The 25,204-nt window shown below is 39.0% G+C and overlaps 1 protein-coding gene across 2 annotated transcripts in view; it reads left to right on the top strand.

Annotated features, from left to right (window-relative positions):
• Window positions 1-25,204, top strand: part of HACE1 (HECT domain and ankyrin repeat containing E3 ubiquitin protein ligase 1) — a 107,300-nt gene that overhangs the window by 44,630 nt on the left and 37,466 nt on the right. For both annotated transcript variants that reach the window (XM_080937617.1, XM_080937618.1), the window contains exons 7-12: window positions 3,351-3,433; window positions 10,645-10,741; window positions 10,905-11,006; window positions 11,930-12,036; window positions 14,269-14,419; window positions 24,833-25,167. In XM_080937617.1, coding sequence (XP_080793743.1) covers window positions 3,351-3,433; window positions 10,645-10,741; window positions 10,905-11,006; window positions 11,930-12,036; window positions 14,269-14,419; window positions 24,833-25,167 — 875 coding nt within the window. The remainder of the gene's footprint in view (window positions 1-3,350; window positions 3,434-10,644; window positions 10,742-10,904; window positions 11,007-11,929; window positions 12,037-14,268; window positions 14,420-24,832; window positions 25,168-25,204) is intronic.

Below are 25,204 nucleotides of genomic sequence, written 5' to 3'. Positions count from 1 at the left end.
TAAGATGTGACAGTCTGTTAAACCTATTTCTTTTAAGCCAAGATAATCTGAAGTGATAATGTTCAAGTGTTAAGCTTTTGTTTGGTGTATGTCTTCAAATAGTAAGTTATGATGACTGTTTTTCAGTCTGTGACACTTGAATATTGTTTCTTTATGGATTTATCCATTCAGGCAATATTTATATATAGTTAAGTACTTTTTTAAAAACTGATGAGTCAAGTTGTAAACATATTTTAAAAATATATTTTTTATTTGAAAAAGTTTTTCATAGAAATGATCCTTTCCCCCTTTCCAGCCCCTCCCATTCCTTCCCATTTCTTCATATTCTTTCTTTTTAGAAAACAAAGGGGCAAACAAAGAATAAAACATTGAAAAACAACAAACACAGAAGAAACACATACATACCCATATCCATAAAAACGTAAAATTAGAAACTGTCATGTAGAAGCAAAAGCCCAGTAAGACAAGACAAAACAAAACGATGCCCACACAAAACAGTGTGAGACTAAAAATCTGCAAAATTACCAGGAGTTCACTCTGTGTTGGCCGTCTTCCACTGACATGGGGCCTGCCTCAAGTGTGTTCGAATCCTCAGTGAGAATCCTTGGAGAAAACTGTTTTTATTTATTTATTTCACGAAGTTGTCAGTGGAAGGTAGCTTCCGAGTTAGGGGAGGAAGCCTGTGTCCACTTTCCCAGCTTAGTGCTGGGACCCCATCTACTTTGAGCCTCACAGACCCAATGTGGTACTGCTATAATCTCATGAGTTTGTATGTACTTCAGTCCTGGTGTGTATGGAAGTCACTGTTTCCTTGCTGTCCTCCATCTCCTCTGACTCAGTCTCTCTACCTCCTCTCTCTGAATGCTGGGGGAAGGTTTGATAAAGGCATCTCATTGGATTGAGCAGTCAACACTCTAGTTTTTTTGTTTGTTTTTGTTTTTGTTTTTTTTGGTTTCTGGTTTTTGTTTTGTTTTTGGTGTTTGTGCGATGTGTTGTGTGGAATGTTATGGGTGTGTAGGTATACCACCATGTACACGTGGAACCAGAAGAGAAGTTTGTGGAGTCCTCTATTTCCTGTACCAAGTAGGCCTGGGCATTGAGGTTGGACCGTCAGGGCCGAGCCGCTGGGTGAGCTCCAGGTTTTCCGTTTCCTGTGTGGATCAGCAGTTCCCTATCCGTCCCTCATGGCACCACAGCGCTCTCGTCCGCAGAGACAGCCTGTGAGGTAGACTGCCGGTTCTGCTTTTCTTCCCTCACTCTGACTCATTCTCAGTGTCTTATGGTTGTATTTCTTATATTTTGGCTTCTGTATCATCTCTTTTTTTGTTTTAATTCATTTTGGAGGGGGGAGCAAAGGTTCTCCTAATTTCTACTTTTGACAAAGGATATTTCAGAAAGTAAAAAAAGTACATTTTGATTATGTATTTGAGTAGTAGCATGAATGACTAGAGATTTATACTTTGAAGTAATTAAAAAACTTGAAGGCTTTAAAAATGATTTAGATTCTAATGTTAAACTTATGAAGTTCAATATTTGTCTGATTCCCGCCATCTCTGAGATCTTACATCCTTCCTCTGTACTGAGGCTGGGTACATGGTGAGCTGTTCTGGTCTCACTGCTGCTACTGCTCAGTTCGGGGCAGCCTGGGGATCATCTGCTGTCTGCAATGCCACGTCTGTCTGCTTGCAGTGAGTTTTCTCATTTGATTCACTGGTCTTCTCATCTTATTTTCTGTTTATTGGCTTTTTCTGTCTTGTTGAGGTCTCAAATATTATCTTGCTAAATGTTAGATTCTTATTTCTATTGTAGAATTCTAAATTTTCTCATTTTCCAAATATCAAGCCCCCCCCTCCGGTTTCCATGGTTAAAATAATCTTCTCCCTTTTAAGGCATTGTCCCTGCCTCCCTCCTTCCTTGTCTCCCTTTCTCTTTGTCTCCCTTGTCTCTGTCTTCCTTGTCTCCCTTGTGTCCTAGAGACAAGGTTTTATTATGTAGATGAGGCTGACCTCCAGCTTGCTTTGTAGCCCAGGCCGTCCTTACACTTGGAATACTTGAGTTAGCCCCCTGAGAGTTGAGGTTACAGGCAGGTACTCACCTTCCCTGATACTGTTGTTATGTTTTTGTATGGCTCCCTTTATCTTCTGTGTTACTTTGAGTTCTGTTTGATTTGGTTTTTGTCTCCCTGATAGAGGTTTGCTTTAGTTGTATCTTGAATATTGTCTGTTCACTCATTGACTGATGAGGTGGTAAGGGGCATCGGCTGGGAACACTGTAGTGGGCGAATGACTGGCTTAGCTGTCCACCAAGGTTTGTAAAGGCACTGTCTGTTTTGGATGGGAACATGGGAATGCACATGATATAATTTCTGTATTCTGATCTTTGTTCTGTAACTAAGCATCCTCTCTTCCCTAGTCACAAAAATCTGAAACTGTCCTGGCATTGCCAAATGCTCCTTGTGGAGAACTTACCTGACGTAGTCACCTGACGTAGTCAGTGTGGTCTTGGACCCTTCTTTCTGTGGGTGGGCATTGTGAGCTTGTTATTGTCCTGGGACTGAGGTCTAGAGCTCCAGTGTGTGCAGTTGATCCAGAAGTAATACTAACACCAATTAATTCCAAAGCTGGTTTCTTTTTAATGTCTTCATATACTTTCTTCATTTTTTTTTTAAAGGAGGTCAAATGAAGACCATAGGGATAAAACATTGTTTTTGAGTTTTTCAGGTGGGCTTTGTTCAAGTGTATTTTTAGGCTTTTATGTGAACGCAATTTTGGTATGAAACAGATGTCTACAGGGGACAGAGTTCAGTGTCAGAGAATGTGAGCCAGCGTGGGCTTTTGTTGACTGGAAAAGGTCTTCTTAGCTTTTACATGTTAATACTTCAACATTTACACGCTGGCTTTTGGAGAAGTACAGCTCTGGGGTCTAAGTTTTATTTTTCAAGAAGTAAAATGTTTTAGTATTAAAATTTAGGTACCTAGAAGTAATACTGTCCAGTTTGCTAGTCCTTTGTAGCTATGCAACTTTAAATAATTATAATTAAAAGAGTCAGTGTCTTGGTTTCATTAACCACATTTCATGTCTTGAGTAGTCGTGCTTTTGACTGCCCTGTGATTGATGGCTCTCCCAGGGAAGTACACTTCCTATTACAATGACAGCTGCACAGAGGTCACGGTGTACCTGAGTAGTCACAGAGCTTTGTATGTTCACTGTCACAATCATCATGAGCCTGCACACCCATTTCCTTTCTTATGCCTGATTGTGGGGAGAATTCTTCTTATATGGATTGAAGTTCTAATAACTGTACCTTTTGTTTGCCTTTTTTGGTTTTAATGTTTTAATTTTTTCCCCAGACAGTGCAGTGCTTGCTAGACAGCGGTGCTGATATTAACAGGCCGAATGTATCAGGAGCCACGCCACTGTACTTTGCTTGCAGGTACCAAACTTTGTATTTTCAGATGTGCTTCCGTTAAAGAATGTTATGTTTCCACTATATTTTCATATATAAAGACTTGTGTATGTTTTTAAAGCTCTGTTTTTCTACAGATGCTTTTCTTTTATGTAGCACAATAAATACCATTATGTTAATTGCAGGAGAGAAAGCATTTTCTATTAATGTTATTGTTATTTGAGATAAGATCTTCATCTGTAGCACAGGGTTGCTTAGAACACGCAGTGTAGCTCCTGGCTGGCATCAAACTTGAGGTCCTCCTCCTTCAGCCTCCTGAATGCTGGGGTTGTAAGTATAACAGTCACACTAAGCATTTCATCTAATTGCCAGGGTTCTTACCAGTGGGGCTGTTTTATTTACTGGACTACTTCAGTTTTAGGCAAAGCAGTAATTCAGTGAGTTCTGTAGTTTATTTAAAGTACCTAGGCCTGTTCTCTTGAGATGAACTATTGAGTGTGCCTTGGTTCAGAGCCAAGTCTTTTCTTTACTTATATAACTTTAAAAAGTGTTGAAACGTAAGTTTGTGTTCTGAATTCTGTTTTTGCACTCCTGTCTCAGTTCTTTTTCTTGACTTGTTCTTTTGTTTTCTAACTCTTGTGAGCAGCAGATACTTAGCTTACTTCTTCACCGTATCACGTACACATGTAAGAATTAGTAAGCAATGATAAACAAGGACAGGGTTTACTAGTGGACTTGCCTAGCCATATGGTAAAGGTTCTTCTTCCATCCCTAGCACCAGGGCAGTGAAAAAAGCCAATCACAGCATCGACAACATCAAAAACCCTGAAGTGTAATGTATGAATTATACTTACACTCGTATCTATATAATATACCTATAAGTATTTGTAATGTGTCACACAGAGGGCGTTTGCAGTTGTTTTTTTTTTTTTTTTTTTTATAGTCGTATAGTTGTCCCTTGGTATCCTTCGGTATTGGTTCTAGAACAGCTTTTCACCCCTGATGGATATCCACCTCTAATGTAAAGTCCCCAATGTAAGATGCCCAAGTATTTATAAGCAAATTTTAAACGTCTTTCTGTATAGCTTCATCATTGCTTGCATCTAGTATAAATGCTATGCAGATACTTGTTGTACCATATTGTCTAATGATAAGAGGAAAAGTCTGTACGTACTCGGTACAGGTCCAACAGTTGTACACCTGACTATTTGACTCCATATGGAACCCATAGGTGTTGATGGCTGGTTGTATGTCACTTGTATTCATTTGTTCATTAGATTTTTTTAAGAGATTCTAGAAACTTATCCTGTTCTTTTATATTATTTAAAAATTACTTATTTTGATTTTATGCATATGGGTTGTACATATGTACATCATATGCATGTCTAGTACCTGTGAAGCCCAGAAGAGTGTGTCTGTCTGATTTCCTGGACCTGGAATCACAGGTAGTTGTTAGCTGCCATCTGGATGCTGTGAATTTAACCTGCATTCTTTACAAGAGCAGCCAGCACTCTTAGGCACTGAGCAGTCTCTTCAGCCCTATTTTATACCATTTTACTAGCGATTTATTTTCAGCAGAAAGATGGGCCTTTTTTCTTGTTTTGGTTGTCATTGGTGCCTCTGATACTAACTTGATCAGACTGATCTAGGCCATTTATTAATTTTAAAAGTTTCAGTGTTAATTATGTGTATGTGTGTCTTTTGGAGGTATGTGTACATAGTTAAAGATGCCTTTGGAGGCCGGGAGAAGGTATCAGATGTCAAATGCCCTGGTGCTGGACTTAGAGGTGATTGTAACTGACTTAGATCCTCTGTAAGAACAACATACTTTTAACTAGTGAGCTTTCTCGCCAACCTTCTTAAATCCTTTATTTGTGGCAGTTTACAAAACATTGTAGATGTATGTGTGTGTGTATATATGTATGTATGTATCTAATGTATTATTTTTAAAATTTATAATCACATCTTTTCATCCCCTTCCATGCAACACCATTTGTCCTCTCTCAAAATTCATGGCTTCTTTTTTTTTTTTTTTTTGTATTTGTTGTTACACACACACACACACACACACACACACACATACACACACACACACACACACACACCCCTAAGCATGTAGACATAACCCATGTTGATATGATATTTTTAATTTAAATTATGTGAGTTATAAAACTGAGTTAAGCTGTTATATTCAAGGGGCGTTTACATACTACAGCATTTTGAGTTTCAGTCTTATAGTTCATATCCAAATTCAGTGATTGGTTGGTAAATGTAAAGGAATTCTAACCCAGCAGCACGGTTGCTCTGGCAAGGGATCACACTTAAAACCCTGCTGGAATGTAGACGTGCCACACACCTCTGATCCCTGTGGCTGAAATAGACACGCCCTCAGCACACACCATTGATCCCAAACAGTGATGTCTAATTTCGAGGCAGCTAAAGTGATGAGTCAGAGAAAGATTTGACAGAATGAGTCAGAGCTAGAATATGCCCAACTCTCATGAGAACAGGAAAGAGAGGCTACTTAAAGAGTAGTGAGGGGTAGAGAATTCAGTTCAATTCAGTTCACTTGTGTTCAGTTCAGTTCATGGAGTTCAAGAGGCAGTGTTTCCGAGCAGAACAATTCAGAGAGAAGCTGAGAGGAGCCTGTTTGAGGAGTTTGAGTCAGAACAGCTGAGTTGATCCAACCAGCCAGAGTTCAGAAAGAGCTAGAAAGTCTGAATTTATCAGCAGTAAGTCTTGGGAGCTGAAATGTTCTAGGTCTAGACTAGCAGATGGGGGCTAGATGCTGAAGCTGGTGCAGGCTTGTAGAAGATTGTGTGGGAGCTAGAAGCTTCCAGGTCTAGGCCTAGGGATCGTTAGATAGAATCTAGGTATGTGGCCTCAGCCCAAGCCATGTATTTGAAAAGCTTGGGAATGGCTCTTGCTACTTTCTTTGAGAAAATAAAAACAGAATTCACATTTACAGATAACCAATTTCCTTTATGTCATGAATTTATGAAAAATATTTGCTTGAGTTCTTTTAAAATTAAGTTTTTAATTAATTAAGACTTCATGATGCAGGGAATTGAACCTCATTCCTTTGGAAGAGCAGCCAGTGCTTTTAAGTGCTGAATCATTTCTTCAGCCCATTTACTTCAATGTTTTCTCTTTATTATATCTTTGGCATTTAGTTTTAGATTAGAAATTTTTTTGGGTTACCAGTTGGTTGCATTAACATAGAAAATCTCAGATTTGAACATGTCCAGAGTACATGTTATTTTCCTCTTCATATCTATCCTTCATGTGCATCTTGTCTTCCTGTTTGTTTAATGCAGAAGTTGGGTCATTATTACTTTTTGACTCTGCATTTGGAACCTATTACTGTTAGTAAAGTCTTTAAAGTCTTCCTTCAGAACATTCTCTGCATCTACAGACTCTCTAAAGCTACTTGGAAGTCGTTACTTTTGGAGGACCGCTGAACCCACCTGTTCGCCGGACTCCACTCTTGCTTCCGTCTAATAAATTCTTTCCTCAGCAAAGCGGCCCTTTAAAAACAAAAACCAATAAATAAAAAAATAAATAATAAAATAAAGGAAGATGTTCTGGTGCGTCATTGGCTCAGTCACACAGGCCTAGCCAGCTTCCCTTGGCCGTGAGCCCGCAGTGCTCACTGTGTTTGAGCCATGCCTGCCTCTCTCTCTAAGTGAATGTCCACTGTGCCTTTCTCCATGGTGCTTCCCCTCTGCGTTTTCTTAGGCATTCTGTGTGGCTTTAACTTGACCTGACACCTGCCGGCTGCTTTTGGTTGAGATAGGAGTGTAATCCAACCTTGTGGTCCTCCTGCCTCTGCATTCCCTGTGCATGTGTGTCTTGTGTCGTAGTCTGCTTTTGCTGCCGTGACAAGACACTGACCAAGAGCAGCGTGGGGAAGAAAGGGTTTATCTGATTTACATATGCCTGGTCACACAGATCACTGAGGAAAGCCAAGACAAGCAGTTCAAGACAGGAGCCTGGTGGCAGGCTCTGAGGCAGGGACTGTGGCGGCTTAGCCTGATGCCTTTGCCATCTACGATTACCACTCCAGGGGTAGCACCGATGCAGTGAACTGCCCAGTTCAGTCCCATGTAAGCAAAGTAGGCTACGCAATGGAGTCAGTTATTTAGTCGAGGCCTCTCTTCCCTGGTAACTCTAGCTTATGTCAAGTTAAACAAACAAACGAACAACCCAACAACCTGGCTTTAGCTTGCTTTTTAGAAACACAGTTCTGACCAATTTAAAATCTCTCCTCAGGTTTCCTACTCTGCTCTCCCAGCATGGCCGCCTTAGTACTTTGTGCCCCCTCCTTTGCTATCTGCTTATTTCTACTGCGCATTTACTAGTGTGTAGCCTGTCTCAGCTCAGTGAAAGCGAATGAATGCTTGTTTTTGCTGCTTTCTAGCTAACGTTTGTACAATACTTTGTGCTTAGGTGTTTAGTGAGTACTTGTAAGGGAGTGAATCACTGTAGTTCCAAACAAAACAACGGCATTAAAACATTATGCAGACCTGGACTATTCCTATAGCGTATCTGAATATAAGAATATGGTTAAGTGACTGTTTTAAAAGTATTTATTCTTTGTTCTATATTCATACCGAAGATTTCTTTAGAACTCGAGTGTGTGTCTATGTATGTGGTGCTAGGAATTAAACACAGGGACACTGTGCTGTGCTCAGCTGTTCTTAAGTTTTATTTTAGAGATGCTGTTCTAGTCCAGTCTCACTTGTTACTATATGGACAAGGCTGGCCTAGAACTCACGACAGTCCTTTCTCCTCAGCCAAATGTTCAGCACCATGGCATGACCACTGAGCTGGCTATTAAGTTTACGTTAGCAACCTTTGGATCTTTTTGAGAAAAGGAAGTAAGAAGTGAAACAGAATAAATTTCTCATTGTAGGAGAATGGTATATTGGGCACTGTTCATTTTATTTTTAAACTGTCTTAATTTGTGTGTTGGCATCTGATTGTATGTGCAACCGCATGCACATGTAAAGGCCAGAGAAGAACATTACTGTTCAATAAGCTCCAGAGATCCTTCTGTCTCAGCTCCTCCCACAGTGCTGGGTGGGCTTACAGGTGTCTGGGCCTGGCTGCTTACATAGGTGCTGGGAATTTCAAATCAGTTCCATACTCTCCCAGTGCACACTGTAAACTCACTGATGGAAACTCACCGAGCCGCCTCTGCAGCCCTCACGGCACGTCTTTAATTGCACTGTGGTTTCTAGAGTCTCAGGTATTGTCTCTATTTATAGATAAGTATAAGCTTCAGAGCACAGTGTCACTCTTGCCAAACAATTCTTTTCAGCTACAAAGCTCAGAACAAAACAGTATGTAAAATAACCTTTAAATTTAATTGCACAAACTCGTAAAACAGTAAAATAGTTTCTGTTTATAATGAATGAAAAGTGTTACAGGTTTAGTTCCCGTTATTTTAAGTACCAGTGGAGGTTCTTAGACATTTATGTCTGAAAGAGGCCAAGTTAGAAAGCTGAGTTGGGGAAAGTTCTATTTTCATAAACTACGTTATGACCTTGGAAAGATATTATCAATATAAAAATCAGTCTTTCTAGGGACAGGAGAAGTCTGTTTCTTTTAAAGTGTGGCCTGGTGGGGTGACTACACTCTACTGGATGCCCTGCACCCGGAGTTCTAGGAAACACATCTGAATATTATGAACTACATGCTCTTACTTGCTTATTTACTGTTGTATAGGAGCTGAAGCACAGGGACATCTTTTAGGCTAATGGTTTCCTGTTTATTTAACAGCTCATGTAACACAACTGTCACAGTTTCATCCCTGATGACGAAAGGACTAAGATAATGTTTGTCACCTATTAGATTCTAGGAAATTTGTTAGGCTTCTACTGGTTATTTTTTTAATCCATTCTGTAATGCTTTATCAAGTGTATGAAATATGTTAAAGCTTAGAGTATAGTTTATGAGATGTGGTGTGTATGTGTTATGTACCGTAGAATACATCTACTATTTAGATATTGGCAGTTTAGGGGCTGGAGAGATGACACAGCTGCTAAGGGACTTGTTATTGTGGAGGACCAGTGTTCAGTTCCCAGCCTTTAAATGGAGACTGACCACCATCTATAGCGCAGTTCTAAAGGATCTGACTCCCTCTTTTGACCTCTGAGGGCATCAGGCAGATACATGGTGCATACCTACCCATGTAGGGAAGACATACATATAAAATAAATAAAGATATAAAATTAGAAAGTGGACAATTTCAATGGAAATACTGAAAATATGGACATAAGCAACTGTAAATGAGTTACTAAATTGGGCAGTTTTTTACAAAAGCTCTAGATTATTGACTTCTAGCACTGGTGCCACCGTGTTCTGACATTAAGTTCGTCTTGGTGACTTTTCAGTTGATAGGGACCAGCCTAGCGCAGGGTGACGAATCAGCCACTGTTGGAATGGTTGTGCAGTGCCTCGGCCGGCACCACCAGCATAACCGCATGACGCCCAAGGAAGACGCTGAGCCTTCGGCTTTATGTCCGTATCAGCAGCTGTGTGGCTGAGGCAGAGTTGCCCTGAGTTTGGGGCCAGCCTGCACTACAGAGTGAGATTTCTTACTGAATATTAACAATGCTCATTACTGCTGTTTCAGAGAAACAATCTACTGGTTTGTTTTTTTGCTGGCAAAATTTGGCTACTATTGAATTTGTTTATTTAATGTGTGTGTCTTGCCTGAGCCTATGTCTGTCTGTACACCGCTTGTGTGCTTGTTGCCTGCAGAGGACAGAAGAGGACACTCAGTCTCTTGGAACTTGAAACTGGAGTCACACCCAGTTGTGAGCTTCCATGTAGGTACTGGGAATTGAACCCTGGCCCCTGGAAGAGCAGAGGCCATCTTTCCAGCCCCTAGCTTATTCTTAAGTTAGTTCTGGTCAGTTGGTATATGCATCAAGGACAGTGATTACTGTTGTCATAAATTATGAACAGAATGATAAAACCTATTATAATTGCTCACCAAATTCATAGCAGGGCACTAGGAATGTTTAACTCAAACTGGCTGTAAATTATAGTTATATAGTGCCATTTGGCTGAAGTACAAAGAGCCTGTTTGTAATTTGTTTCTGCCTCTGGAAAATCTGCGTGCTCTTTAGAGCTGGGAGGTGACGTGGCTCTGTAGAGGACACTAGTGTTCTAATTTATAGAGAAAAGTCAACAGATTAGCCTTTTAATTTGGTTCTATTTCTGAACAGTCATGGCCAGAGAGATACTGCACAGATTCTTCTATTACGAGGAGCCAAATATTTACCAGATAAAAATGGAGTAACCCCTCTAGATCTGTGTGTGCAGGTATGCTTTTAATATATTATTTCAAACCCACTTATGATAGAAGTTATAAATATAAAATCATGTTTTTTGTACAAAGGGTGTAAAGATGTTTAGTCTGTGAAAAGTATCATCTTTAAATGTCTCTTTGTTTTGAAATGTGAATAATTGTAAATTTTGTTTTTAGGGTGGCTATGGACAAACCTGTGAAGTGTTAATTCAGTATCATCCGAGGCTTTTCCAGACTATTGTTCAAATGACGCAGAATGAAGACCTTCGGGAAAACATGGTAGCATAAGCTTGCTAATAGGTTGTAAATGAATAATAATTAAAATTCTGTTATGTTTATTTTAGTAACTTGATTGGTTGTACATTATATGAGTTATAGTTAGCCCTTGATATATGGGGATTCTGCAGCTGAAAAACCAGTTGTTGATAAAAGCACTATGATTAAGCATAGTCAGACTTGTCATTATTCCCTAAAATACTGTTTACATGGTACTTCCATTTTATTGGCATGACAGATAATATGAAGATGACTTTACGTTTATGAGAAGCTGCGCAGTGAATGTATTCAGTTGCTATATCTTATAAAAACGTTTGAACATCTAGAGGTTTTAGGTACTTAGGGTCAAGTTGGAGTTACCAAGAATATTATAGTGTAATTATACATAATGACATACCTCATCTGATATTGACCCTGTGAATCATCTGAGTTGCTCCTTGGTCTCTTCTTACAATGGCTCTTCCTCATGGATAGAGGACAAGAATGTGAAGGAGTACTTTGTAATGACTGGTGATCACTGAGCTCCTGTTCCCGTTGGTTTGTTTGGCTACACTGTAAACCTGGGGCCTCATGCCTGCTGAGCTATGTCTCCAGCCCCAAGCTCAGTATTTGTGATAACGATAGTCTTGGAAAAATTGTAGAGTTGGAAACCTTAAGAAGTTGCTTCAGAAGTTTAGAATTCAATTTTTACATGCAAACTTGATTTCCTCTGTATTTTTTAAATGGATAATTTTGAAGCAAGATTGGTTTTCATCTTTTTCTATATTGGCTTTTAAGTTTATATAAGGTATAATAATTGTAAAGTTTTTGATTTTAGCTAACTGCTTTCAAGGCATTTATTAAACAAATACATGTGTATATATTGATAGAATTTAATGGGTTGATTACTATGTAATCACTTTTATTTTTAATTTATATAAAACCAGTTACGGCAAGTTCTGCAGCATTTGTCTCAGCAAAGTGAAAGCCAGTACCTGAAGATCCTGACAGGCCTTGCTGAAGTTGCTACAACAAATGGCCATAAACTGCTTAGGTAAGCATTCCAGGGACTCGGTAATGTCCACACAAGCATTCCAGTGAGTCCGTACATAGTGGTGTCTGTCCTCTTCCTCTCCTCAATAATTACCTGTCTTTTGTCATTGATGAGCTGTACTTTTCTAGACTGTGATAAGACACCGTGTCTTTGGCAACTTAGAGAAGGGTTTTTTTGACTTAAGTTTGTAGAGTGCATCATGGCAGGGAATTGTGGCAGCAAGCAGCAGGTGAGGCAGGTGGAGCAGGAGCTAAGGGTTCACAGTTTGACTCAAACAGGAAGCAGAGAGCAGGCTCTCAAAGCCCGTCCAGCTCAGTAACTTACTTCAGTAACAGTAAGGCAGTACCTCCAACTTCACACCAGGCATGCGATTGGGATGTAGGGATCTCGTTCAAACCATCACATTTATAGTTTGCCATTTTGTTTAAGGAGCCCTGGCTGTTCAGCTTGTTCAAGAGACTTTATAAAGAAACCTAGAGCATATTAATGTGAATTTGGGCATATGTGTATGGAATTTTGTAAAATGATTACTTAAGATTAGTCCTGTAAGTAAATGTGTGTGAAGAAGACATTGCTATCTTAGGTGTGGTCATACTTCCTTTCAGTCCAGGCAGTTGGGACCAAAAATAGGAGGACCAGGAGTTCAAGGTCATCCTCAGCTACATAGGGGGTTTGTGACCAGCCAGGGCTATATGAAAAGATAGTTTAGGAATTCTGATTTATAGAGTTGGCTAAGTTTGCCACTCGTTAAATGCTTGGTTCCTGTATGATTCATTATAAAGTTTTTTCTGTACTGCCTCTCTCCCTGGTTCAGCTTTCAATTTTTTTTTTGATTATATGGTTTTAATAACTCAGTGTTAGGTCTAAGGCACTGAGCTTTATATTACTTACTTTTATGTACAGCTTATAGATATGCTGTACTTCTTTGTATATGATTAGCCACTCCTATAAGGAGAGTAGGCAGCTATTACCAGGTACTTAACATGTTACTATTTCTTCCAGATTTGACCCTCTTCTGATTTGCATGCATTCTTCTTTGTATTACTCTCTCACTAATTATTTCTACAGTGACAGTTTGTGATAACCCACCATGCAGAGTCTATAAAAATATGAATAGGAGGCTACATTGTCAGACTTACTGTTATTCCTATGGACGTCATTCTGCCCCAGTACTTGCCCTCTCTTTCCCATCAGGGTCTTGCTGTATAGCTCAGCTTGGCTTTGAAGTCGTTGAGTGTCTTGCTATGTAGTTCAGGCTGTCTTTGAACTTACCTTCCTGTTTCATGCTCTGATGTGGGAATACATTTATGAGCTACTTATTCTTGGCTGCTTTCTGTGCTCCTGTACTCTTTACTTGAAAGGTCTTCTGCTAATTAAGTCTAGTATCACCTTCTTACTGTGTTCTTTTTCCTAATTTACTTGTGATGTTCTCTGTGGAAACACTTTTAGATTCTTTTGTCTTTAAGACTCACTGGAGTTGAGGTTCCTATAATGTACTGCTTTCACTGTTCTTTAGTCATTCCCAGTAATTCATGTGTTGGCTGGAACTTAGGACTTAGATAGGCTAATTAAAACATTGCAGGAACGAAGTGGGGCATGAATGGATACTGTATTTGATCAAAACGAATTATATGCATATGTCAAATGCTGAATTAGAAGCATATGCATAGTTATTTCCATTCAGCTCCTTTATAATACAGTGAGGGATAATTTGTGACTTTAAAATTGTATGTTAATAAACAAAAAATGAACAACAAAAAAACCCCCATGGGCTATGGGCTTTGGAGTCATGCAGATTCAGTTGTAAGTTCACTCACTGGTTACTAATTTGTCACACACCAGCTTTGACATCCAGGGTAAACTGAGGCAGGGTGTAGAGTCGGTAATCAGTAAGCATACTTTTGAAAGTAAATAAATTGCCTTAAAGTTTGTATCTCAAGGTAATAGTCTTCATAATTTGTGCTATATAGGTGGTATATTCATTGGTTATATTCTGGGTGCTTACAAATTAGAAATCCATTGGTCAATAAAAATAATAAATTTAATAGTACATATTAATATATAATAATTTCTGTTCAACAAACTGTTCTCCTAGAATGGTAAGAAATTATTTTACCACAGATAATTCATGGGACAGTTTGTTAGTAGACTAAATATGTTTTAAAATTAATATTTGAAGATGAATTTGTTTGGTTTCACCTAATCTGCTCACATTTTCATTTTTTATTTCAGCTTATCAAGCAATTATGATGCGCAGATGAAGAGCCTTTTGAGGATTGTGAGGATCTTTTGTCATGTCTTTCGGATTGGTCCCTCATCTCCCAGTAATGGAATTGATATGGGCTACAATGGGAATAAAACACCAAGAAGCCAGGTGTTCAAGGTCAGAAACCTTGTTGCTAGGAGGTAGCCATAATAACACAGCATACATTCATAAAAACCATGAGCAGGGTCTAAGTTTGGTTCATAACTTGGCTACATATTTTCCCTTTCAGTTTTTGTCTAATAAACAAGATTTAATTGGTAAGCTTCCTAAGTTTTTCTTACACATAATCGATCCCATTTGTGGTTTTCAGAATAGAGATATTTGGTATTAAAGTAATTGAACTGAATAACTGGTTTGCTTATTTATTTTATGCATTATTAGATGTTGAAACCAGGACCATCTACGTGCAGTGTAAGCATTTGACCTAAGTTAACCCTAACTCCCTTTTTACTTTGAGACAAGATCTCATTAAGTTGGTCAAACTGACCTATTTATTAGTCCTTGTTTGGTAGCTGAGGCAAGCCTTGAATTTCCATCATTCTGCCCCCCTTAAGTAGCTGAGATTACAAATGTTAGCCATTGGGTCCAGCTTTAGTAAGCCAGTGTATTAAAAGTGTTTTACTAGAAGATAAAATAATCCAGTTTCGTTCATTACATACAGTTTCGTTTGTATTACATATGTGCTGTGTGTTTGTCCCTGTGTTATGTTTTTAGAAGAAAGACGACTCTTGCTTAATAGTTCTATTAACAGTTCTTGGGATTATTTTAATGAAGAGAATTTGGGACTTTAAAAAAAAACTACTTTGCATTACTTTGGCTGCCTTTCCTAACACATATCATTGTTACTACCCATGTCAAATTATATGTTTATGAACTAGCTATGCCTCTGCTGATATTCATGGTTTTTGTTCTGTCCTTAATGTGGTTTTGCTCTTCAGCACAGCATGAATGAAGCAGTAACAGCAAGCATGTCCGTGCACAGTGAATGTCGGATTTGTAGGTCACACTTGGAGCAGTTTGTTGTGTGTACTCTTTAAGGGTAATGAGAGGTTTCTGTGTTACAAAACTTACTTTTGATGTTCACAAGACATTATTTCTTGCAACAATCCTTAGTTATAGCTCCAAGTAAGAAAACTATTTTTTATGTAGTATCACTTACTTGAAGATATTTACTGTTTATAAAACTTGAGTCTAAGTTAATGTTACATGTTAAGTAATTCTGGTTATTATTTCTAAATCTATCTTATCTGAAACTTTTGGCATACTTAACAGATAAATGGCTTACAAGCATTTGAAACTATGTTTCAAATGATTTGTGTATTATTATTGGGAGTGATGTGTGTATTTGAATGCAGGCTTGTGGAGATCACAGGCCAACTTGTGGGAGTTGGTTGTCTCCTTTCTGCCTTTCTGTAGGGCCTGGGTATTGAGCTCATGTAGCGAGCAGTACCTGCTGAGTCACTGTGCTCACCAGCACTGGAGTTTGAATCCAGGAATAGGTGTGAAGCCCTTAGAAAGGGGCCTGTTTATCCACGTCCCCCCCCCCCCCCATCAGTACAGGAAAGAATATATATTTTCAGCTATACGTATTTGTTTCTTCTTACTTCTTTTCACCTCTTCTGCCACCTTCTGGAACAAGAAAATCACGCATTTTTTCAATCAGATTTGGTTCCATGTCCTGCTTTCTTTAGTTAGGATTGGCAGTTTCCTACTGCTGGACGGTTTGTGTCTAGGCAGCCAGGATGCTCCTCTGTCAGTGCTTCTCTCAGTGAGGTGTGCTCTGTTAGGACGACTCCCTGGATTTTACTTCCTACTCGTCTGTAATGATAAGTAGAAAGTGGTAGTAGGTATGGGCAGTGGTCACGGTTTCATTCTTCTTGAAATCTGAATCTGTTTTGCTAATGGGCTCCATGTAAACATATAACAGTTGGTTTAATGTTAATTCTATATAATCAGTACAGGCTTGACTGTAGAAAAATATATCAACAATACTGTTTTCTGTGTCCTCCCGTTGTGTTTTTTCAGTGTTGTACCTTAAATATAAGTTCTTACATATGCTAGGTGACATGTTTTTCTTTGTTTAATGAAATTCTGACTTTGTATTTTATCATATAGTTATAGGTTTTCTTTCCTTTTATTTTTTGCTGTACTGGGAAATAAACCCAGGACCTCATATATTTTAGGCAGGTGCTCTGTTATTATGCTATATTCTGACTATTTAATAATTTAATTAAAAATTATTTATACCATGTTTTTTTGATCAAGTTGTTCCCCAACTCCTCTGAGATCCCCTACCGCCCTGCCCACCAAACTTCTTGTCTTTCCTTCCCTTCTTTCCACCCTTTCTGTTTCTCTCAATCAAATGAAAATCAACATAACAATAAGAAAAACAAAATAAAACAAAACAAAAAGTCATTCTGCCCCCCAGCCTCCTCCAGAAATAAAACAAATATCCTTTGTGTTGGCCAACTACTCGTGGTCACAGGGCCTGCTCAGTGCATGGTTGATACACCCACTGTCATTCCATCGTAGAAAACTGTTCCATTTCACAGCAGGTGTCAGTTGCAAATGGCTTCTTGGTTAGGGGTGGGACTCCATGTCCACTTACCCTCTCAGTGATAGGACCCTTCTGGCCTGTCCCTGTGCATGGCTTGTCTGTGCTTCCACAGTCTGTAAGTTAACGTGCATATTAGTCCCGTTGTGTCTAGAAAACAGTTTCCTTAGGTCGTCTGTCACTATTGGCTCTGAAAGTATTTCCACCCCCTCTTTTGGATAGTTCCCTGAACCTTGAGGGAGGGGTTTGATGAAGACATCTGTCTTAGCTAGGGTTTCCATTGCTGTGAACAGACACTGTGACCAAGGCAACTCTTATCAGGGACAACATTTACTTAGAGCAGGCTTACAGGTTCGGAGGTTCTGTCTGTGGTCACGTGCGTGGCAGCATGGAGGTGGACACAGTCCGGAGAAGGAGCTGAGGGTTCTACATCTTGATCTGAAGGCATTCAGGAGAAGACTGGCTTCTGCAAGCAGCAAGAAACAAGAAACATGAGCATAGGATCTCAAAGGCTACCCCACAGTGACCGCTTCCTCTAACAAGGCTGTACCTCCTACCAGGGCCATTTCCCACGGGCCAAGCATATTCCAACCCCCACAACATCCAGTTAAGACGGAGCGCTCCAAAGTCTCCTGCTCTGTGCAGTGTCCAGTTGTGAGTCTCTGTGCTAATTCCCATCTGTTGAGAGAAGTTTCTCTGATGAGTGTTGAGCACAGCACTGAATCTATGGGTATTCCTTTTAATTAGTTAATTTTAGCTTGTTTTTTCCTTTTATGAAAATACTTTTTCCTATATAACATATATGGATTGTGGTTTCCTCTTCCTCTACCCCTAGCTCCCGCCAGCCTCCCCTTCCATTCATATCCACCCTTTTGTCTCTTACTAGAAAACATATGGATTTCTGTGGGACAATAATGAAATAAAATAGGATAAAAGAAAAACTAGCATCAGAATAGGACAAAAAGAAACAAAAGGAAAGAGGCCCTAGGAAGGTGCAAGAAACAGATCCCTTGTTTGCATTCATGAATCCTCAAATAAACACTAAACTGAAAGCCCTGACGTATGCTCAAAGGACCTGGTGTAGATGCAGGCCCTGAGCATGCCGCCTCAGTCTTTGTGATGCAAGTGACCTTTGGTCATCTCCGTCTTGTCTTCCGTCTCCCATTTCCTCCAGCCCTTACACTCTTCCTGCCTCTTCTCGCTGATCCCTGAGGGGAAGGATTTGATGGGTGCATCCTGTTTAAGGACTGAGTGATCAAGAGCTCTCATTCTTTGCATAATATCTGCCTGTGGGTTTCTATGTTTTTTTCCAAATGCTGCAGGAGGAAACTTCTCTGATGATGGTCAAGCCCTTGCTGATCTGTGAGTATAGGAGAATCCCTCCAGGAGTCATTTATTGCCATATTTTCCTTTTCTTATTTTTGTTGCCCCCCCCCCCCCCCTTAAGGCCAGTGTTGTTTGGTCTTACTCTAGGTCCCTGGACTGTGTAGTCTTAGGTTCCTGGTTGATGACTTGCACAGGCTTTGTGCCACCATTGCCATCATGTATTCTGCAAGCAGGTCACCATATAGATCAGAGTTTGTGTCGTAGTTGACACTAATATTTCTGGTTGAATGTAGAGTACCTTTCTGTACCACACAGCTGTGAAGATGAGATAGGTGCCTATTCTAGGTATGTACCAGCTCAGCTTTTCCATGGTCAGTGAGTTGTGTAGGCTTTGTCTCCATCACTGATGCGTTGCTGTCAGTATGTGGGAAGTGACCTACAATTTTGCCACCAGCCTGGTTTGTTTAGGGGGTGGAGGTAGGGTTCTACGGGACTTCTTTGGTCACCAACACAATTAGATGTATCTCATTTTCAATATTGGATTTTCATTTGTGACAAGAGATGACTAGTTGGGCTTTGACTCCCCCATTATTTGGCAGTTTTATTTAGAGCTCCATCATATATGCTTGTATTTTCGGAAGATTCTACTGGGATAGGTTTCTGTAATACTCCTCAAATGTTACTTAATTTTAACTGTCTCCGTTCCCTCCCTCATCCCCTGTTCCCTCCCCTTCTTTACTCTGTCCTCCTATACCATTCTCCCCCTCCCTCTATTCCTCATAACTATTATTCTGCTTCCCTTTCCTAGGGAGCTAGATCTGTTCTTAGCACTGGAGTCCCTTACTGTATGCCTACCCTCTGGCTGTATGGACTATAGCTTGGTTATCATTGACTTAACAGCCAGCATCCACACTTGGTTTGGATTACTTCACTGAGGGTAATAGGTTTTACTTTCTTTTATTTACCTGCGAGTTTTATGGCTTTAAAAAAATGACTGAATGTAAATTGTACCATTTGTAAACATACTATAATTTCTTTATTCATCTGATGTTCACAGTTTCTGGCTGTATGACAAGCAGTGGCATGGTTGAACAGGCGTCTCTGTGGTAGGATGAAGCATCCTTTGGGTACAGGGCCAAGAGTGGCATAGCTGGATCTTGAAGTCCATCAATTTACATCTTTCTAAGAAACTAGCACATTGATTTCTATAGTGGCTGTACAGGTTTGCACTCCATCAGTAATGGATGAGTGTTCCCCTTGGCCACATCCTCACTAGTGCTTTTATTATTCAGGATTGTTTAAGCTATTCTGGGGGTTTTGTTTTGTTTTGTTTTTTCATATTAAGGTGAAAATTATCCTTTCAAGATCCATGAAGAATTATGTTGGAGGTTTGGTGGTGATTGTATTGAGTCTGTAAATTTGCTTTTTGTAGAATGGCCATTTTACTATGTGAATCCTACTGATCCATGAGCATGGGTGATCTTCCCATCTTCTGAGATCTTCAGTTTTTTACTTCAGTGACTTGATTTTAATTAGTCTTGTGTTTACAGATATCCCAAGACCTTTCCTGTTATGTGAAGCTTTTGTGAAAAGTGTTGATTCTTTCTCAGACCCTTTGCCATCTGCATGTAGGAAGGCTCCTGATCTTTGTGAGTTAATTTTGTATTCAGCTATTTTGCTGAATGTAGGCATTTCCTGATGGAATTATTTGGGTCATTTATGTTTACTATTATATTATCTTTAAGTAAATATACCTTGATTTTTTTTTTCTAGTTTGTATCCCTTTGATCTCCTTTAGCTGTCTTACTCTTCTAGCTGAGACTTCAAGACTGTTTTGAATAGGTTTAGAGAGAGTGGGCAACCTCGTCTTGTTCCTGGTTTTATGGAAACTGCTTTGAGTTTCTCTGCTTTTAAGTTGATGTGGCTATGGGCTTGCTGTAAACTGCTGTCATCATGTTTCGACGTGTCCCCTATACTCCTGAGCCCTCCAGGACTGACATAATGAAGGACTGTTGGACTTTGTGGAAGGCTTTTCTGCATCCAATGAGATGATGTGGGTTTTGTTTCTCTGTTTGTGTAAATGATGGATTACATTTATCAATTTATATATGTTGAACTATCTATCCCCCGAGTCTCTGGGAAGACAACTTGATCATGGTGGGTGATGTTTTTGTGTACTCTTGGGTTTGATTTGCAAGTATTTTACAAGTTGACTAAAAAATAAAACGTTACAGAAATTAAGTATTGTCTTAGTCAGGGTTTCTATTCCTGCGCAAACATCATGACCAAGAAGCAAGTTGGGGAGGAAAGGGTTTATTCAGTTTACACTTCCCTATCACTGTTCATCACCAGAGGAAGTCAGGACTGGAACTCAAGCAGGTCAGGAAGCAGGAGCTGAAGCAGAGGCCATGGAGGGATGTCACATACTGCCTTGCTTCCCCTGGCTTGCTCAGCCTGCTTTTTATAGAACCCAGGTCTACCAGCCCAGGGATGGCACCACCCACAATGGGCTGGGCCCTTTCCCCTTGATCACTAGTTGAGAATATGCCTTATAGCTGAATCTCATGGAGGCATTTTTTCAACTGAGGCTCCTTTCTCTGTGATAACTCCAGTTTGTGTCAACTCGACACAAAACCAGCCAGTACAAGTATTAACTGTTAAAGTTTCTGTTAGTCTCTTTCTAGCTTTTTAAATTAAATATGACATATTTGAATGATGGGGAAACCATCTTGTATGTAAAGACAAATTAGAGACTGTTGCTATGCATTCTCGTTAAGTTCATTGTGGGGTGGTTAAGTTGTAAACTCCTGGACTTTTTGCTGTAATGTTGGACTGAAAATCCATTTCCTTTTACCACATTTTAAGGCAGCAGCTGATTCCTACTTACCATCTCATTAACTCTGTGCTACAGCATGTCACTTTATTGTTAGGATTACCTAATGGGCCTTCTATTAGAGTTGAGTGTGTTTATAGGCCATTTGGTTTTAGTAGGTGAAATAGTTTAACATCCTGTTATTAGAGGTTTCTGATTTCTTTGAGGTCCTTTAAGTTAATCATGACATTTCACCACTACTTCAGTGTCAGAGAATTTCCTCTAGTGTCTAGCAGCTTTGCAGTATTTGAAGGAGTATACTTGATATTGGATATTTGATATTGGATCGGTGAGCATGATGCATGGTGATACACCTTTTCTTTCTAATAGTAAGCTGTTTCTTGTAGTAGGTTCATAGAAATGTAATTTGGAAAAAGTTTTTCAGAAGCCAAGAAAGAGTTGAGAAATTTAGCTTAACAGTCTTTTTGAGGGGAGTGGGTCCCGGGATATTATCTGGTTGAGAAGAACAGGATTTGAAAGTGCTATGAAATTTGTGAACTTAAGTTGGCTTTTCTGTCAGATTTTGATTTCACTTCAGAATATCTTGAGATTTTAAAAAAGTTTTCCAGAAAGCTTAGGGTTATGTATGTGTTTCTCTCTCTCTCTCTCTCTCTCTCTCTCTCTCTCTCTCTCTCACACACACACACACACACACACACACGTGTCTTAGAGTATAACTTCAGGTTGTTTGTGAACACAGTTATTACTTTGTTTAGAAATATAATTTTGTGGTCTTGATCACTCAGTTTATGAAATGAAGCAGTTATTTTGGTACTGTCAAGGGCCACATTTAACATATTAACAGATTTCCTATTAGTATTGATTCTTTTTTCTTCTTAGTTATTTTATGTGTATGGTTATTTTGTCTGCATATATGTCTGTGTACCACACATATGCCTGATACCCAAGAATCCACAAAAAGTTTTTGGATTCCCTGGGCTTGGAGGTGGAGATGTTTGTGAGCCATCATGTGGGTGCCAGGAATTGAACCTGGACCTTGAGGCTCTCTTAGTATTACCAAGCCACCCAGTCTCTAGCTCATCTGTTTCAGTAGCAGTTGGTATATGTTTTGTCTCCAGTATATTTTGTTATCCATAAATAAATACTGCAAGCACCATAATCATGACATGCAATAGTTTGTTTGACTTTATGCTCAGAATCAAGCCTGGAGCCCTGGCACCTACTAGACACCCGGTGTGTCACAGAGCCTCACCTGGCTCTTTACTTCTCATTTTCCTCTTACTCTTTTTTTTTTTTTCTTTTTTGTTTTGTTTTGTCTGTGGCTAGTTATTATTGTTAGAGTCTGCTATTTCTACAGTGCTCCCTTCTGTAACCAACAAATATCTCTCTTATTACATACTCAGGGAGGTTATTCCTTAGGCAAAGTCTTACCCAGTTTGGAATTTGGCTTTAGTGAATATGTCTAAAAAATAAGAAAATACAAACGAGGAAAAGCAAAACAACAAAAAATGATTTTATTTTTCCTCCAGTTTCTTTTAATCTTTCCTGGAACACTTTATTTCAATCTGTAGTTTCTCTATATTTTTGTCATAGTCATTTTTATTTAGAGGCCCGTTATTCTTCTGTTCCATGCAGGCAGATGTGCCTGGAAGTTTACTTCTGAAGTTTGCTGGCATACGGAGATTAAAAGAACGAACGTGTGTTTAATGTTTGGGTCATGAAGAATCCTTGGATTGTGATTCAAGTAGTAAGGCACTGCCAGCAGCGCTCTCCTGTGGATGTTGGTGTCTGCTGGTTCTTTCTACAGTATCAGCTATTGTAAATCTTGATCATAAGGGCTAACTATTGAAAGACCCTCTCTCTAGGTTGAGACAGGGTCAACTTTATTGAAGATAAACTTAATTTCATTAAAAAGAGCACGTTTTGGCTCTGGTTTCCTATATACCTTGAACATAGCATTTATTGAGTTGGAAGGAGGCTTCTGTTCAGTGTAGTTGTGATTCATTTAATTTTGCTCTCTTGCTTAATGTATAAAATGTATAAATGTAAAAAATAGGGATGAATTGTTTGCAAATTCAGTGTGTAAAATTCTTAGATTTATAGAAAGCTGAAGTAAAGTGAAAGAAGGGATGTGGTGAAGATATTGTTATTAATTAGATGGATGAAGATATTCCTGGCAGAGCAGGTTATTTGTACAGTTTTAAAGTTGCAAATATGGCTGTATAGTCACTTTCCATGATGGTTAATCAAATCAAGATGACATAGCTTTTATTTGAAGGTTTTTCTTAACTGCTTGGTTCAATTTATAGTATCTGTAATTATTTAGCATTTATAAAAAAAGATTAACTATTCACTGGAAGGAGGACAGCTAATTCTTAATAGGAATATTTTAAATTGTATAACGTGAAGGGACATTTAATCTGTCAGTTCAGTAGTTGGGCATGATAATTTTTGTGCTCTTTGTAAAGTAGTTGCTATAGGTCATTTATATTTCATCTCTGATACTTGGTTTGTGATGGTGTGGATAAATCAATAAGATGCAATGCATAATTATATCAGAGAAGACATTTCATTCTTCTCAGCAGGGATATTCAATATTCAGAAGTAAGGTTCAGATATGTCCAGCTACCTGTTATCTGCGACCTTAGCCCTTGAGGAGTGGATGCAAGAGAGTCTGGAGTTTAGAGTTGTCTTGGCTACTATGTAGCATGAAGCTGTCTTAGGCTACTCAACTGCAGTAATAGTCATTTTCTCAACTAGGTAGAGGTGCAGAGTAGTACATGCATGCTTGGCATGCTTGAGGTCCTGGGTTTATTCTGAAACTGGGGGAGGGGACCCCACAGTATTCTAGTTCATTTTTTTTAAGTTGAATACTTATTTTAAAAATTTTATTACTTTTTAAAATTGTGTGTTTGTCTGCACGTGTGCATGTATCTATGCCTTAGTGCCAAGGTATGTGTGTAGAAATAAGAAGACAGCCTTGGGAGTCTATTTTCTCCTTCATAAGTGTCCTGGGGCTAAAAGAATGCATGTTGTCATGGTTGGCAGCAGAAGCCTTCATTCTCTGAGCCACCTCACTGTACTGCAAGTCTGTAGTTTGATAATCTAGTCATTATATTTCTTGGCTTAAAAATTACTGGTTATTGGTGCTAGAAACTCAGCAGTTCAAAGCACTGGTGCTTCTAGGTTCAATTTCTACTCAAATTCATCTGTAATTCCATGGCCAGGGGATCTGATGACCTCTGCTGGCTTCATTGGGCACTGCACATACATGGTACACAGCTATGGATATAGATAAAACACCCACACAATAATAAAATAACCCTAAAAATTATGAATTATTAGAAATGAATTGTATAAGTATATTTTAACATATATATCCACATTATGCCCCACTTTATAATTTCATATTATAAATTATAGAAATGGTACGAATGCTTTTTAAGAAGCACTGTACACTAAACAGTTTGGTCATATTTTTAGCAGTTTTCAGAATTTTAAATAAAAAGTATTTCTGGTTGAAAGTAGTTGACATGATGATGATGAATCTTAGGGCATTAAAAAGGCAGTAAGTGGTTTAAAAGTACTTTATGAAAATGAACGATTGCTTAAAATTTTTGTTAGATTTTATTTTTTAACATTTGTATACTTTTATTATCTATAAGCTTTACTAAGACTTGGAAAGATAAAATGATGAGAATAAATTCTTTATACTTTACATCTGTAAGTAAGGTTTTAGTTTTGTCTTTTCATTTTCTTTAAAAAAATAATGTACTTTAAGAATTTTGTTTTAAAAGCCCATTTCTTTTCTCTTTAGCCTTTGGAATTGCTTTGGCACTCATTGGATGAATGGTTAGTTTTAATAGCCACAGAATTAATGAAAAACAAAGAGGACTCAACGGATATCACTTCCATTTTACTGAAACAAAAAGGCCAGGATCAGGAGGCCACTCCTCTCTCACCGTTTGAGCCACCGGGGCATGCGAGCTATGAACGCCTGTCTGCTGCTCCCGGGGAACCCAGACCAGACGTGCTTGAAGGGAAACAGGAAGCCAGTTCGGATTGTCAGGATGTCATTTCTGTGACAGCCAACCGGCTAAGTGCTGTCATTCAAGCCTTTTACATGTGCTGTTCCTGTCAGATGCCTCCAGGGTAAGAAAGTTTGACTTACTATAATTTTCTTTGGCAA

Source organism: Micromys minutus (assembly GCF_963924665.1).
Source record: "Micromys minutus genome assembly, chromosome: 25".
NCBI lineage: Eukaryota > Metazoa > Chordata > Mammalia > Rodentia > Muridae > Micromys > Micromys minutus.
The sequence above is the reverse complement of the archived record's forward strand: the minus strand, read 5'-3'. Positions and strand labels throughout refer to the sequence as shown.